The 16883-nt window shown below is 36.8% G+C and overlaps 1 protein-coding gene across 1 annotated transcript in view; it reads right to left on the bottom strand.

Moving 5' to 3' along the window:
• The window catches only part of LOC107725141 (G protein-coupled receptor kinase 5-like), a 51049-nt gene that overhangs the window by 11179 nt on the left and 22987 nt on the right, over positions 1–16883 (bottom strand). Inside the window, exons 2-4 of the mRNA XM_016534339.1 lie at positions 8452–8547; positions 6116–6228; positions 383–456 (exon numbers count right to left, since the gene is read on the bottom strand). Coding sequence (XP_016389825.1) covers positions 383–456; positions 6116–6228; positions 8452–8547 — 283 coding nt within the window. The remainder of the gene's footprint in view (positions 1–382; positions 457–6115; positions 6229–8451; positions 8548–16883) is intronic.

The raw sequence follows: 16883 nt of genomic DNA, 5'->3' as shown, positions 1-16883 counted from the left end.
CAGTGTCCAAATTATTGCATGTTTAAAAATAGTATGTAAAAGGTGTGAAAACTATTTCTGGTGGATTTTGGAATATTTTTGCACAAAATTATTGTTGCAGTCTGTCCCAATCTGTGCAATGCTTGCTACACATATTACATAAACTACCATTCAAATGTTTGGGAACAGTATGATTTTTTTTTGGTCTTTTTGAGAAAGAAATTATTTATTTTATTCAACAAAGACACATTAAAATTGATCAAAAATGCATTTCTTTTTTTAAATGCTGTTCTTTTGAACTTTCTATTCATCAAAGAATTCTTTAAAAAAAAAAAAAGCATCATGGTTTAAGATCCAAAATTAACACACACGCAACAGGAAAGTTAAACCAAGTCACACCTGCTTGGTGAGAAACTTCTTGATGATCTCATCTCCGCGACTCTTCCTCTTCTCATCAGGTGCCACCTCGTAGTCCTCCTAAATGTCCAGATACAAACAAATTACTCACAACTAATTATAAATGAACTTTGAGATAAACAAGCCATAACATAATCCACAATATAAATGATACCTTATGACATAATGCATCTAATTTAGACGTTAATGAAACAGTAGCCAGCCTCATGCACACTGCATTTAAAAATGGCAAATTGTAATTTCTGGGAGTGAGGGAGCAAAGGTTTTTGATCAGTTCACTGAGAATCAAAATTGTGTATACCAGTTTATAGCCTTTCCCAAGACTTTAAGGTTCATAGCATTGAGATTAAACTGATTTGAACTGAATTATCCACACTTCACTCTCAGGGGTATTTCAGATTCATATGCCCATCGTGACACTTAAAAAAAAAAAAAGAAAAAAAGATATTTAGAAAAATGTCTTCGCAACTTTTTTGTCTATATAATGAAAGTCAAAGCAGTCCAATGTTTTTGACCCCACCAACTTTCACAATATGGTTAACAACAACTGAAACATTTATTTAAATATCTTTTGTGCTTCAAAAATAGGTAAGTGTCATGAATTCAAATCCCACTTCTGTGACGGCTACATGTCACTGGGTAACACATTTGCATAACGCCCGCCTATGTTCTACGTTAGCCGGCCACGAACAGCTTGACCCGCCTTCAAACACTGTAGCTTGTTTGTGTGTTTAACTTCATGTCGAGAAGACGCTGTGAAAGTAAATCCATTTTATTTTCACTTCCGAAAGATGAGGCTGCAAAGAATCAGTGGTTAAAATTAATTTGTTCCACTGTATCACAGCAGTACAACCCCAATCTTTTTTGTGTTCCCGTCATTTTACTGGCGACAGCTTCTCTAATCTCGGGGAGTTCAACGCGGGAATCACAAAACGCTTGCTCTTGAAAGATGGTTCAGTACACTGTTTATTTGGACCAGATGGCTCCACTGAATCACAGCCTGTAAGAATCATAAATAATAGATGTTTATATTTTCTGTCAAGCGTTCAAAATATGGAACTATGGCAATAGGCATATCGTTTCCGACACACGCTGTACACGGTAGACCAATCACAACAGACTGGGCCATCTGACCAATCAGAGCAGAGTAGGCTCACAGAGAGGAGGGGTTTAGAGAGACTGAATCTTAGAACTGCTTCGAGCGAATCGTTTGAGAATCGTTGGAAAATGAGGTGATATTAAATGCATATTTTGAGAAAATATTAGTTTTTTTGTGAAAAATAGTTTTTTGACCTTGCATGCATGTAAACCAATTGTTGGAGACTCCCAAAACAATATTAGGAACCTTTAGTGCCTAGGGGCACTTAAAAAAAAACCAAAGAACATTGCAAAAACGACTAAAACTTAAAAAGAAAAAAACACATCAAAAAAAAGAAAAAAAAAAAGAAGTAGTAATATTATAAATAATATTAAAATAAGTTAAGTAAGCTAAACAAGCTTACTGAGGGTGCAACAATCCAGCTTTTAGGGGGTATGCAAAAAAAAAAAAAAAGAGCCATTATTTATTTATTTAAATAAATAGTCTATTATTACGGCATAACCTATTTCAGACCCCACAACATGTAAAAACAAAACAACTATGGTTATTCACTTTATAAGTCAGTCAGACAGTGTTTTTTTAAGCCCAGAATAAGCTGCAACGTGGACCAGACTTGATGTGTTAGTCAAAGAACTAGTCATTTGAGGCTAATATTGACCAGACTTTGTGCCGATACTCAAAAACCTTGAGACTAATGAAACCGAGACCGACAGAGAGTATTATGTGAACTCAAATCACTTGTTCAACACAGGAAAACAGAAACTACATCCACTGACTTCACCATTTCAGTCGGTATCCATTTCTATATGCTGAATGAGGCAGAAGCATCATGTAATTGAGTCTGTGAGTGATTACACAATGAATGAGCTCCACAGTCTGGCACGTCCTTTCCCTAAGGGCCGTAAATGTGCCTATGTGTGTGTGTTGGGGGGTAATGCTTGATGACACCCTCATCAACACCCTCTCCGGCCCTCGTGCTCTGTGGATCCCATTACGCAAGACTCTCCATGACCGCCTGCCCCCACTCGGTTCCGTCCCGAAAGATGTAAACACACACATACACACAAGCTCATGCGCCTATGCCAAAGCATATGTACCCGCAAATAGGTTTTCGCACAAATCATGTGTCCGCACACGCGTCACACATATGCTTCATGAGCACACACACACACACGCTTCATGAAGCCCACCGTGTGTGTGACTTCAGGTTGCTTGGTAACCAGCCAGTCAACACGGCAGGATTCCATAAGGTCCTGAAGCGCCACAGCACGGCCCAGCAGCGTCACTAAATACACTGAACGTCATTACATAGTGGGGGACTCTGTGTGTGTGTGTGTGTGCACGGGCACTGCGTCTCGACACATGCAGCAGTATGATTTCCATTCCCCTTAACACATTTGCCAACTCCTCCAATGGAATATTTAAAATAGTGCCGTGCCCGTGAGCAATGAAGGAAGAAAAGAATGTTACAAGAATGTTCAGAGTTCAATAGAAGTCGGTTCTATGGAATTAATTGCAGCTAGTGCCTAAGTTAAAGGGAAAGTTCTCTTTAACATAAAGTTTAAAAAAGTTCCCATCAATTACTCATTGGGGAAGCTCAAATGTGCATGTGAGACGCAAGAGAACAAACCTCACTGGTTCTCACGCATCAAGCAAGCACGTTTAAGCCTCATTTACCATATTCGATGTGCTCTACGTATGTGTGTTTATATCTGAATAAAAGCCTAAATTGACCCTTCGCTGGAGTTTGATTGACAGGCGATCTGTCTAATCATAATGCCGAATTCGCCACTTTGTCCGACAAACAAAGCAGACAGGAGAGTAGATTTCTCTCCGCGGTTGAAACAAGATACCTTCTGATGTTCATTCATGTTTATTTCGTGCTATAGCTTGTAAAGAAGAAGAGATTATGCCCAATTATATATTTCCTACTGACACAAAAAATTATAGCTGGATATAAATGTTATTCTAAATTCACACACAGGGTTTACGCATAAATATGCATCTATGCAGAGTTAGTGAATGTATAATGTTTAGGTCTTGTGGCTATACTAAACAGTGTGTTTTGTAATGTTTATTCCTTGGCTCCACGAAGGTACTTCCATTGTTAGCGCTTTACTGTAACAGTGACTTTTCAGGGAACGTGCCCATGTTTTTTGTGCTACTTGTATCACAAATACTGTCGACTGAAATAACCTGTACTGAACCTAGAATACAACTGTAGATTACAGTGACATTGAGAAAGGACACAGGGCTTATATACTGCTCTCTTGGCCACCTTTTGAATGGGAAATGATGGAATTTGCAAGGGAATTAGCTATGCCTGCATGTTAACGGTCACCGCATGGAAAAAAGCAGAAAATACAAACACACATACACACAGAGAGAGATCCAATCATAATAGTGGTTTGAGAACAGACCTACGTCAGCGGCTCTGAATGGTACAGTAGAGCCACCAGGCCAAAACAAATGGCGGGCTGCCTCTGACACAGAGGAACTGGGCCAATCTGATGTGTGCGATAACATCGGACTATTCCGCCTCCACAGAGATGGAAAAACAAAACCCAGACTAAAAAGGTCAGCGGCATGCACATTTCATTTGTCTTTGTGTACACATAAACCCAAAGAAATGTGTGAAGAGGTTTCTCGCATGAAGTTCTCGCGTTTCTTTTCTTGTTTCACACACACACACAGATCTCACACAGAGCAGACACAGACAGTGCTGTCTAACTCGCCACAACAATTGAGATCCCGCTACTTTCTGACGTCAGAGCAGGCCTCAAAAAAATCCCCCGGGCTCTTTCCTTATGGTGACTCGCACAAACACATGCATACACGCTCACTGCCTGCAGAACATGCATACATCAAACATTTTCAGTTCAATACATCGTGTCATAAAGAGCACTTTTTCTTCTTCTTGAGAACAGAGTTTAATTGGGTGAATCTCACAAAGTCTGTCAAGAGCATCTTGGGGCCATTATTTCACCCTAAAAATCAAAAGAAATTGCAAAACCAAGTTTGTTTGTAGAATGTCATTATTTAACAAGATCTCACTATAATGCAGTAATGGAAACCATTCTGTTTGCACGCAATGATTTTTATAATAATCATAACAGGAGGTAAAACTAATTCTATTATGAAATATTCATTTACAATTTAGATGATATGCACTGTTCAAAAGTTAGTAAGATTTTAGTTTTTTTGAAAGAAATTAATACTTTTATTCAGCAAGGATGCATTACATTTATATATAAAAAAAGCGACAGCAACTATGTTCAAAATGTTACAAGGGATTTCGATTCCAAATAAATGCTGATCTTTTGAACTATTCATCTTTTTATTCTATTTATCTGAAAAAAAAAATTTATCATGGTTTACACAAAACCAAAGCAGCACAACTGTTTTCAACATTTATAATAACAGGGTATAGAAATGTTTCTTGAGCAGCAAATCAGCATATCAGAATGATTTCTGATAGATCATGTGACACTGAAGACTGGAGTAATGATGCTGAAAATTCAGCTTTGCATCACAGAAATAAATTACATTTTAAAATATATTAAAATAGAAAACAAAACAAATAAATGCAGCACTGGTGAGTATAAGACTTTTGAATGATAGTGTATATTATTCTATTACAGAATTATTTGTTTTGGCACTACAGTAATAAGAATTTGGGGATCCTATTTTCTAGTGGCTCTAAAATACGTTTTGTCTACTTCAGGCAAAATATAATTTCATTTTCTTGTCTTTTGATTTTTGCGTGAAATAAGACTTGACAGTCTCCGTGAGATTCACTCCAAACAAGGAGCTATAATTCTGAATAATTTAGTGGTCCTATGCACCTTTATTGACAGCTATTCTTCCTAAAATAACACTTAATAAAATCCCAATAAAACAACCCCACACATGATTATTATAATAATTTTAACTAAAAACATACCATTGTGGCATTTTCCCTTCATTATTTAAAAATCTTCTGCTCTTACTTCATTAGCTGTAACATCGTAACCCAGGCACGATTACGGTGCTTTTATGTTCAGGTCATTTTTGTTTGATTTTATTTGACTTTCAGATGACATTTACGTTCGTCTCTGAAACGCATCAATAAAGCTTCCCTATTCACTTATACAGCTACACTGCACAAAGGGTTTTTGTTAAAATGAGAAGGAGAACGTTCCAAGACACCATAAACAAGATGAACACCTTTCCAAGTCCTAAAAAACACAAACACGCTGACCCATGTTTTATGACGGCGACTTCCTGTCATGGGTTCAGGTTCCTGGGGTTCAGACAGTTTGGGGTCTATAGGGGTGTTGAAGAGACCAGACAATGGCCTCATTCAGTGACCACATGCCGGCCCTGATATTTTGGGCTTTACTCCATGATAGCCCATGCTAGTCATGTGGGAGGCATGTTGTCCGGGCCAGTGGAACATTGATGGAGAGTTACGAGAAACCTGAGAAATTTTGAGTGGGCAAGAGATGAGGAGATGCTTAAAAGAACCAGCAATTAGTGACTAAAAGCTGTTTGGACAATCTTAAATAAATTCTGCTTTCATTAGAACATATATCAGGTGTACGGAGTGCTGGAGATGTGTGTATGTGTGCGCAGACGTACCATAGAGTCCAGGAGTTGGATGCATCGCTGCAGCTCTGGTCGGGTCTCACAGTAGAGGCGGAACAGAAGTCTCCCGATGGGCTGCTTGTCACACAGGCTGAAATAGTCCCGCTCTGAGACCCAAAACAAAAGGAAAACTTTACAAAAAAGTACTGTGGTGGTATATTTTGCTAGTAGCAGGTTGGACCTCCTTCTGCATTCACATCTGCCTTAATTCTTTGTGGCATGGATTCAACAAGGTGCTGGAAACATTGCTCAGAGATTCTGGTCTATATTGACATGATAGCATCATGCAGTTGCTGCAGATTTGTGGGCCGATCATCCATGATACGAATCTCCCGTTCCACCACATCCCAAAGCTGCTCTATTGGATTGAGATCTGGTGACTGTGGAGGCCATTTGAGTTTAGTCTACTCATTGGCATGTTCAAGAAACCAGTTTGAGATGATTTGAGCTTATCCTCCTGGAAGTAGCCATCACAAGATGGGCACACTGTGGTCATGAAGGGATGGACTTGGTTAGCAACAATACTCAGCTAGGCTGTGACGATTAAACGATGCTCAGTTGGTAATAAGGGGCCCAAAGTGTGCCAAGAAAATGTCCCCCACACCATTACACCATCAGCAGCCTCCTGAGCCGTTTGAGATGATTTGAGCTTATCCTCCTGGAAGTAGCCATCACAAGATGGGCACACTGTGGTCATGAAGGGATGGACTTGGTCAGCAACAATACTCAGCTAGGCTGTGACGATTAAACGATGCTCAGTTGGTAATAAGGGGCCCAAAGTGTGCCAGGAAAATGTCCCCCACACCATTACACCATCAGCAGCCTGAGCCGCTGATACCAGGCAGGATGCATCCATGCTTTCATGTCGTTTATGCCAAATTCTGACCCTATTACGAATGTCACAGCAGAAATCAAGACTCATCAGACCAAGCAACCCTTTTTCTGATCTTCTTTTTGATTGAGACTGTGTGAATTGTAGCCTCAGTTTCCTGAGGCTACAGTTCACACGGGCTCTTCTGCAAACCTTGGTTGTAACAAGTGGTTATTTGAGTTACTGTTGCCCTTCTATCAGCTTGAACCATTCTGACCGTTCTCCTCTGACCTCTGGCATCAACAAGGCACTTTCACCCACAGAACTGCCGCTCGCTGGATATTTTCACATAATTGTGCATGAAAGTCCTAGTAGATCGGCAGTTTCTGAAATCTAAATCACTTTCTTCCCCATTCTGATGCTCGTTTGAACTTCAGCAGATCATCTTGACCATGTCTACATGCCTAAATGCATTGAGTTGCTGCCATGTGATTGGCTGATTAGATATTTGCGTTAACGAGCAGTTGAACAGGTGTACTTAATAAAGTGGCCAGTGAGTGTATATACCATGTAAAAAAATGTACTTTGTGGTTAATGGAAAGGTGCATACCTTTAAAGGTAGAAAACTGAAAAATTTAAATTCTGTCATTTACTCAACCTCATGTCTTTACAAAACCTGTATTAATGTATCCTATGGAATACAAAAGAAGATAATTTGCCCATACAATGAAAACCAGCGGGGTCCAACGCTGTTTTGAACACCACTGACTTTCATTATAGGGACGCAGAAGAAAGTCAGTCATACAGGTTTGGCAGTGCTATGAAGGTGAGTAATACACAACTGTTTTCAACATTGATAATAATAAGAAATGGTTCTTGAGCATCAAATCAGCATATTAGAAAGATTTCTGAAGGATCATATGACAATGCTGAAAAATGGAATAAATACATTTTGAAATATATTCAAATAACTGTTTTCTATTTTAGTATTGCAAATATATTCCACAATATTAATTTTTTTACTGAATGCTTGGTGAGCATAAGAGACTTCTTTCAGAAACATTAAAAATCCTGTGAACTGTTGGACAGTATGTTGGTGTATATTCTATAAATGTAAAAATGTGGAAACCTAAGTCTTAAGTAAGTCTTGAATTGGCTGTTATTTTTCAACAGTTGAAAAAGTTGGATAACAGTCACTCTTCTTCTGTTGCTCAAGAGATTGTGTGCAATATTAGACCAAACAGCATGCAAGGATGCATACTTCGCAAATTCACTGGGACAAGTATGGCATCCAGGCACATTTGACACACTACTTTCAACTTACTGTAATTTGGAACGCACCCTCACATACTATTTCTCAGACTGTAAGCAAACTGGGATTAAGCCAATGGCAATGTAAACTCAGAGACAGCTAAACAATGGCGAACAGCAACTTGGCCAGAACAACAACACAGCTGACAAGGAGCATGAAAATGACAGGAAGTGTATAAACAAGACACACTAAGCGTTGATACATTACCAATGGTTTTGCTCAACTCTGTGCACTGACTGATATGAGGGAAACGAAGGATCTCCCTCCATTTTTTACTTCTTCCTTTCCGTTTTCCTCCTCCACCTAGACAAAAAGACAAAAGTAGCCATTTAAAACAATTTCCAGACAATATCAACATTTGCATTCTTAATAACTGTGCACGGGAAAGGAAAAATAATATTAATCAATAATAGAATATTGCACTTTCCACAAATCCCAATGGATAAAATACATATTTACAAGACAATCCCATGCTGATTTTCTTCAGAAACACATATTACAGAAGTTTAATGCATCGCGAATGCTGTTTCATGCTGTCTTTAATTGCCAGGATACTTTATGTGAACGCTAATTAGCTTTGAACCTCATGAAATCTCCTCGTGACTTTGATCATGAGCAGTGTAATAAACCATGTCAGCATCTGGTCTCTCAGCCTGAGAGTAAGTAAGCTGTGGTTAAAACGAGAGTGTCATTTCTGACGTCAGCACAGGTCAAAAATATGCATTCCCTCCCAAGAGAAAAGCCGAGCTTTTACAACAAACCGTGTCGCGCTCTGCAATAACTGTTTGTCTTAGGAAGCATTCAAACTTATGCGGGCCAATAAAACAGAGCTGCTTCTGCTACACATTCATTAGTTACAAAAGTGCTCTTTATCGCTTCTGTCACTCCGCTTCTTTTGAATTTGAATTCAAGGAGTCCATGGCGTTCCCACTCTGGAATGGGAACATGGAGCATTTAGCCATTGACCATTCCAGCATTGTGAATAAAGCTGAATGTCTCCAAGCACAAACAATCAGGGTAGTTAAAGCCCAAGACTGGTCCTTAAAGACATTCATCTCACGTACATGACAGGCCTCGCTAGTTAGGAGCCACTGGCTCATGAGACGCCACAAATCCAATCCTTTCCCACCAAACGGCAGGATTGTTAAAGTGATGTTAGCACTAGCCAGATTCAGCCGCCTTAAATAAATATGAGAGGAATGTTACAGTAAATCGCTCCGACCTGGCAGGGTGATTTCTGTGTGTTTGTGTGTGTCTAGATTAACAATTTTCAAGAGCACAGAACCATAACATCAAAATCACTAGTGGAACATTTATTCACTCCAGTTACTTATTCAACCATTAACTCGTAACATTTTTATCATCATTCCTTTCAAATCTTGTTTTTTTATGCAGGAAATTTTAGTATATGCTTCTGCAAGTCACTGGTCATAAATACAAATCAAGTGTGGGATTCTGGGACAGGGCTCTTATTTAACTATGACACTTTTGGCCGAGTGGACTTTTAGAAAATAACTTTGCTTTAAAATACTTTTCACACTGTACAGGACAATTCTGTCATTTTTCTGAACCGTCATATTTTGACAATTTCTGTCACATTTGAAATTATTCGTTTTTTTTTTAAATCAAATGGACAACTTCTTTGTTTTCATATAGGCTAATTTCACAGCTAGTTCCTTATGCACTCAAAATACAATGAAATACTTTCACATTTTTCACGTCATTTGACAGAATTATGGCTCGATTTGAAATGAGACAGATTAAGAAAAAATATTCTGCTTGCAACTGATATTTACATACATTTTTCTTTGTTTTCTTTGTACATAACATGTCTCATAATTCATTACAAACTGCAGTCTCCTTAATAAACCAGCAGACTGACTTGAAAAAAAGTATATTACACAGAAAAATTGACACACTTTCAAATACAGTCAAATTAGATAAATTTCAGCAATTTCGAACAAAAAAATTCCATTGTTTATTGTCGACAGTGTAGTGATGTATGGAGTCACTTTCAAACTAAGCAGCTTTCTGTTGGTCAACACAGGGCGAATCCGTGTGACCATCTTGAACCTGATGAAAATATACACTGGAAATGTTTCGCGCCCAAGCGAAATTCCCAATCGCGTTGATTCCTATTGAAATTACTAGATTTCACCCACGAAAATTCGCTGAACAATGGTAAATGCAACCACACGTTAAGTTTGTAATTAGCATATAATTGACTGTGTGTTAATTTCACTCGGTGTTTGCATCATCATAGTTTTAAAAACGTGTATTTTTAATGATGGTTTTTACATTATTTAAAAATTGAAAGTCAGAATTTGGGCCTGAGACAAAAGACAATAAAAACTACATAAAAGGCATGTGAAAAGTAGCTAAACTAAATGCAGGCAAGGCAAAAAGTTTCCAAGCCAGTTTTAATATGACAATCCCATAACACACACACACACAAAAGTTGGTTAAATTTGTTAGTTTTAATAGAAACCAACCCATAGGCCATAAAAGTGCCAAGAAACTACAATGTTTTTCGTTTTATAAACCTTCAGACTGCAACAGAAACCCAAAAGTCTGTGTTGAGGTCTATAGTAGAAAAGATCGCAGGCCATTCGCAGCAAATGCAATGATCTGATCTTGTGAAATGCACCATTTGCCAAAAACCTGCTGCTTACATAATCCTCGATGCGTGTCTGTTACAGATTTAGGGGAATGTGACGGCAGGAGTAATTGTGACCATATTGCCACAGAAAAAAACAGATGCCAATCAAAGTAGGGAGGAATGTTTGCTTTACATCATCCTGCCAGAGGTCCGTTCAAGTCAGAGCACGCATTATGGGCCAGCTCGAGTCAATGCATCAAACAGCGTAAAACACCTGGAAGAAAGTGGGTCAGAAAACGGAGATCTAATTAACCTCCTTCCTTTCAGTCTATCTAAGGGACCAACTAGAAGAGTCAGATCGACTGTGAAGGTCAGAAGGCTTGCCGCTCACTCATCCGAGTAATACAAACAAGAATCGAACTTTCAGAGAATGACATTTAGAGAGCTTGATGGAGCTCTTGCCGATTATTACAGCTGGAAAAGCGAAGATCATGCACCGCCCTTATGACTGCAGCGGGATAGGGATCCGGTCTCATTATTTGGAGAGGTTTAGGTGGATGCGAGGCGTTCACAGCTTTATGTAAATGTACTGTACATATGCACTCGCTAAAGACAACTCCACCTGAACCTGAAGCCAACATAAGAGACATCAGATCAGATCACAGCAACTATAGCAACCATGTACTTTGGAAGTTACTGAAGAGAATGTCTGCAGTGTTTCATCCGTTCACATTCGGCAACAACAGGAACTAATATATGTCTCCCTATGGCAAAACAATTGACAACACAGATTTCATCATTTACGCATACTCTATTCTAAAGATCAGAACAAAAAGAGACCCTGATAACCAGGGTTTCTGCTGGTTTTATGAAGGCAAATTTAAGACATTTTAAAGACCTTTTTTAAGACCAAGTAAAGAAAATGTAAAGAATAAATTAAAGCGAAACAATACGTCAATATGCTCTCTAAGTGTAAATGCGTAAATGAGTTATGAGTTATATTAGCAACACTTCAAAGTTTGAAAATACAACTTCCATTACCTTTAAATTAATTTGACAAAAAATAAAATAAAAAAATATTTTACTGTAAAATTACATGAAATATCTGGTTAGATATTTTACAGTTTTTCCCTGTATATACTGTAGTACGGGAACTTACTGTTAACCTATTAACAGTTTTTTTCCGTAGCGTTTTTACAAAATTTTACAGTTAAAATTACACTTATTTTTTTACAGTGTACATTCTGATCACACTACAAAAAAAGTGATTTCTTCCTCAGTATTTTTGTCGCTTTCCAGTGCAAATGTCTAAAGATACTTAAATTAAGATACATTTAATTGAGAAGCAAAATGACATAAGAAGTCTGGTTCTCTGTGAAACTGATCAAAATTAAGCGAGTTATGATCGAAAACAAGAACAAATATCTGCCAGTGGGCTCAGAAAAATAAACTTTATTTAAATGGAAAAGAAATTTTTACATCTTATTGACAGATATTCGTTCTTGTTTTAAACATAAACTCCCTTGTTTGGTTAAATTTCTCAGAAAACATTTAAGGATGTTTAGGTATTTGTATCAGAAAACAAAAATACTGAGTGTGTGTATATATATATATATATATATATATATATACATATATTTCTGCTCTGATTAAAAATTGTGAAAGGGTGAATTAATACTTTTTAAGACTTTTTTAAGACTCGAAGAAACCCTGAATAACAAACCCAACAGTTAGTTGAATATTTTATCCTTATCATTAGTGATGAATACAGAACTACTCCTCAAAAGTCAACAGGTCTCACACACACCTAGGTTGAAAAGAGTGTTATGAAGGATGCCAGTGTTTGGCATTTACGAGTGCTTGGCAAACTCACTGTGTGTCGACACATTTAGTTGTTATCAGTATCAAAGTGAGTGAGGATTCAGTCCAGGAATTCATGGCATGAAATACTGTGGGCCACGGCGCGGTCAGGCGGTGTGTGTGTGTGTGTGGGTGGATGTATATATCTTCATTTAGGAATGGCAAGCACCCTTTCATATTGTGACTGACATGCCTTTTTCAGTTTCTTAAAACCAGCTTACTTATATTACAACTTTACAACATTTCTTCTAAATGAGTGAAAAACTGTCCTGTAGGTCTCAAAGAATGACTCTATTATATGCAACAGAAGTTATATTTTAAAATGTGTCCCGTGGCGGCTGGTCAGCAGGATTTTTGTGTAGTTGTACTAGGATGTGCTTGATGTCAGACACATTCATAATGTTCATAAAATCTAAAAACAAAGAGGCGAGTCTTAACACAGAAGTTCTGGATAGTGTTGGGATGAGAGATCGCAAAACATTATTTCAGTTTGTCTGGATCTATGGTAGCTATCAAAAATGTAGACACTTGATTGAAACACATAAATACACACACTTTATGTTTGAGGTTGGCTTTTGAAACATGATTCTTCTGCTCACCATGGCTGCATTTATTTGATCAGAAATACAGTAAAATCAGCAATATTGTGAAATATTATTTCAATTTAAAATAGTTATTTTTCTATTTTAATATAGTTCAAAGCTGAATTTTCAGCATTATTACTCCAGTCTTCAGTGTCACATGATCCTTCAGAAATCATTTTAATATGCTGATTTCATGTTTAAGAAACATTTCTTATTATTTTATAATGCTGAAAACAGTTGTGCTTTTTAATATTTTTGTGGAAACCATGATAGTTTTGTTTCAGGATTCTTTGATGAATAAAAAAAAGTTCAAAAGAACAGCATTTTTTTTTTTATTATTAAAAAAAGTTTGTAGCTTTTTTTTTAATTTTTATTTACTGTCAATTTTGATTAATGCATCCTTGCTGAATAAGATACGTTTTTTTTTTTCAAAACAAAAATCTATCTGACCCCACACTTGTCAATATGGGGTGCTGTGTGTACATTAATGAGGGAAAAAAATTAACTTAAATTATTTTAGCAAATGGCTGCAATATAACAAAGAGTGAAAAATTTAAGGGGGTCTGAATACTTTCCGTACCCACTGTATATATAGATAAATTTTAATGACTTTCACGAAGCTCAAATATCAAATAATTTCCGGTCGCTTTTAATTTATGGATTTTGTGACTTCACCACTATTATTTCTGGACTATTATTGGTAAAATTTCACCATTAATGAATTTCAACAGTTACAATAGCCATCACAATGTGGGCAGCATTCATAGAGAAACCTCGCTGTACATCGGCTGATCAATACACTAAAACACACACCATACAAAGAGTGACAGGAAATCAATTATTTGTGTGTGTCTTTGTGTCCTTACACACACATGACTGTGCTACATGTCAGAGACGGGCTTATTATAAACGAGGCCGTATCATGTTGAAGAATTAGTAAGCCTGCTTAATTTGTTCCACAAGACTCCGACTACACCCTTTTGTTTCATGTCCATTTTATGGATGTGACCTAATGTGCACGATATAAAAATACGCTTGACAGTCTGTCGCGCATCTGTCAGAGACACGGCAGACACACACCCCGCATGACGGCAACATCTCGTCCTTTACTGCAATGCTCTTTTACGGTTGATGAATGTTTTACTTTAGTGATTCAGAGGTTTAAGTCTTTAGAGAGCACATTAACTACAGTTAAATGCGGATTATATAACAATTCAAATGATGGGAAGCAGAGTTGTTATAGGAACGACAATTGTAAAATAAAACAATACAATAAATTGAAGAACCTGTTCAAATAATTACCCTCACTCGTCTGTGAGCGTCACATTAAGGATATGTTTATTGACCGCAGTCCACAAACTGAAGCACAACCCATTTTACAACATCATTTTACACCACCTCAGTATGTAAAATCCAGCCTGCTGAAATTTCAGTGTACTTTCAACTTCAAGACATTCACAGAATCTACAGCAGCATTTATGACTGAATCACTCTGTATACTTTATATAATGCAAAACCGTCTCAAATTACTCTACTGAGTGATTCTATGGGGTTTCTGCACTTGCCACACTTCAGCTTCACACATTTTCTTGATCTTGTGGATTCAGTGTCTGTTTTCTCTTTCTGTAACCAGAGTGCTGGTGTTTTAGTTGGTGGTCTGGTGAGACTATAACAGACTGCAACTATAACTTGACAAACAATCCATGTCCAACATCAGTTGAGGGTCTACAATTAGCAATGAACTGATTCTGAAAAACGGATTCCAAAAATCCGTTCTGAAATAATTCAGCCAAAAAGGGAAAAAAAAAAAAATCTGTCATCATTTACTTATTCTCATGCTGTTATGAACCCAGGGGAAACAAAAAAAATTGTAAATTGTGTTAAACACAGAAAATTATGCTTTGTTTGTGATTGACAGTATAATTAACATAAATTTGAATTAATAAATAAATGAACACATGATGAGAATCTAGTATTTCTAAGTATTATTGTGTGCATTTTGCAAAATCTGCAGAATCTTGTCAGTTACTCAAGATTCCGCTAATAATTTTGTAAAAAATTATTAGCCAACAAATGATTAAATAAAAAAATTATAAAATATTATTTATAATATTTAAAAAAATTAAAAAAATAAATTATAATAATACAATTATATATATATATATATAATAAATGCAATATTAAAATGCTTTTAATTAAGATATTATATAAAATATAGTGAATATTTAAAAAGAAACCGTGCAAGATATTAACAAATGCACTAACGTGATTTTAGAGGATGAAAAATCGTATTCAAATAAACCAATCCTCTCATTTTGGATATTGTCGTAAAATAAAACGTTTTTGTTTTATGTAATTATGTGTAAAATGTACTAAAAAATAATGAATATATGAGATGTGAAATATTGGCTAGAAATAGGAATAGAAATAGAAATGGGCTTGTTATTGCGCAGCATATGTACATCCATTTATATCACAAACACTAAAAGACTCATGACTGCTTGCAAAACTCACACAAGGTGAATTCAATGCCTTTCCAATCTTTTTTTTTCAATTTTTTTTTTCAAAAGCACATAAAGCATGTAAAGAGTGTAAATGACCACACTTTCATCAAAACAGGGGCAGTTAGAAGAGCTGCTTGAGAATTTTCAAGGTGTGATGTCTGACATGAGAGGAAAAGAAAGAGACCAGCCACAATCCAGTTTCACTTTCTGAGAACAAAACGGCACTTTTGTGTGTGATACTTACTGTGTATGTGTGTGTACTCTACCTGTGGCTAAATATACACGTGCGACTGTGTGAACTAAGGAGGAACCAGAGCACGCTTTGATTGACGAGAAATCTGCAGCACTGCTGTTTCCTTGTATGGTTATAGAGTCGATCTGTGGTGAGAGGTTTTCAATGATGTTTCGTAGGCCAACTCACGTGTGATTGCTTCAACGGTATGGTGAGGTTACCAAGCCGGACAGAAAAATTAATAAGGCCTATATGTTGGAGAAAGAAAGCAGTGTTCACCCAAAAATTCATTATATATGTTATTTACTCATCTGTATGATATTTTTAAAGAGAATTCTTTTTTGCTCCATGAGAAAGAAAACAACAGCATACAGTTTTGGAATGACATGGGCAAGTAAAAAAAAACAAAACTTTTTTTTCTGAAAATTAATAATAATAAATAATTTGCTTATATATTTAAAAAAAATTATTTATCTAAAATAACATTTAATATAATTATACTATAATATTTATATTATAATTTACACAATATTTAATTGAAATAATATTGCATAGTATTGCAAATGCAGTTCTGGATGTAGAGACAGGTCTTTGTCTCTGACAGATTTTTTATTTGTATTTTTTTGAGCTGCAGAGCGCGCTTTTGCTGACTGCATTCTCTCACTTAATCGTTCATCCACACACTGACTGTTCACCAGTAAACCACATCCTGAGGAAGGGAACAAATTACATGAAAAAAATAGTAGGCCCGTATCAACCAGACAGACAAAAAAACAACTGTACGTACACTGTATTGTTGCGAACATGAGATAGCAGGTATATTTTTACATTGGGGGGGGGGGGGGTGGGGTGGGGTGTCT

Source organism: Sinocyclocheilus rhinocerous, unplaced genomic scaffold, assembly GCF_001515625.1.
Source record: "Sinocyclocheilus rhinocerous isolate Xijiao unplaced genomic scaffold, SAMN03320098_v1.1 scaffold311, whole genome shotgun sequence".
Taxonomy (NCBI): Eukaryota; Metazoa; Chordata; class Actinopteri; order Cypriniformes; family Cyprinidae; genus Sinocyclocheilus; species Sinocyclocheilus rhinocerous.
The sequence above is the reverse complement of the archived record's forward strand: the minus strand, read 5'-3'. Positions and strand labels throughout refer to the sequence as shown.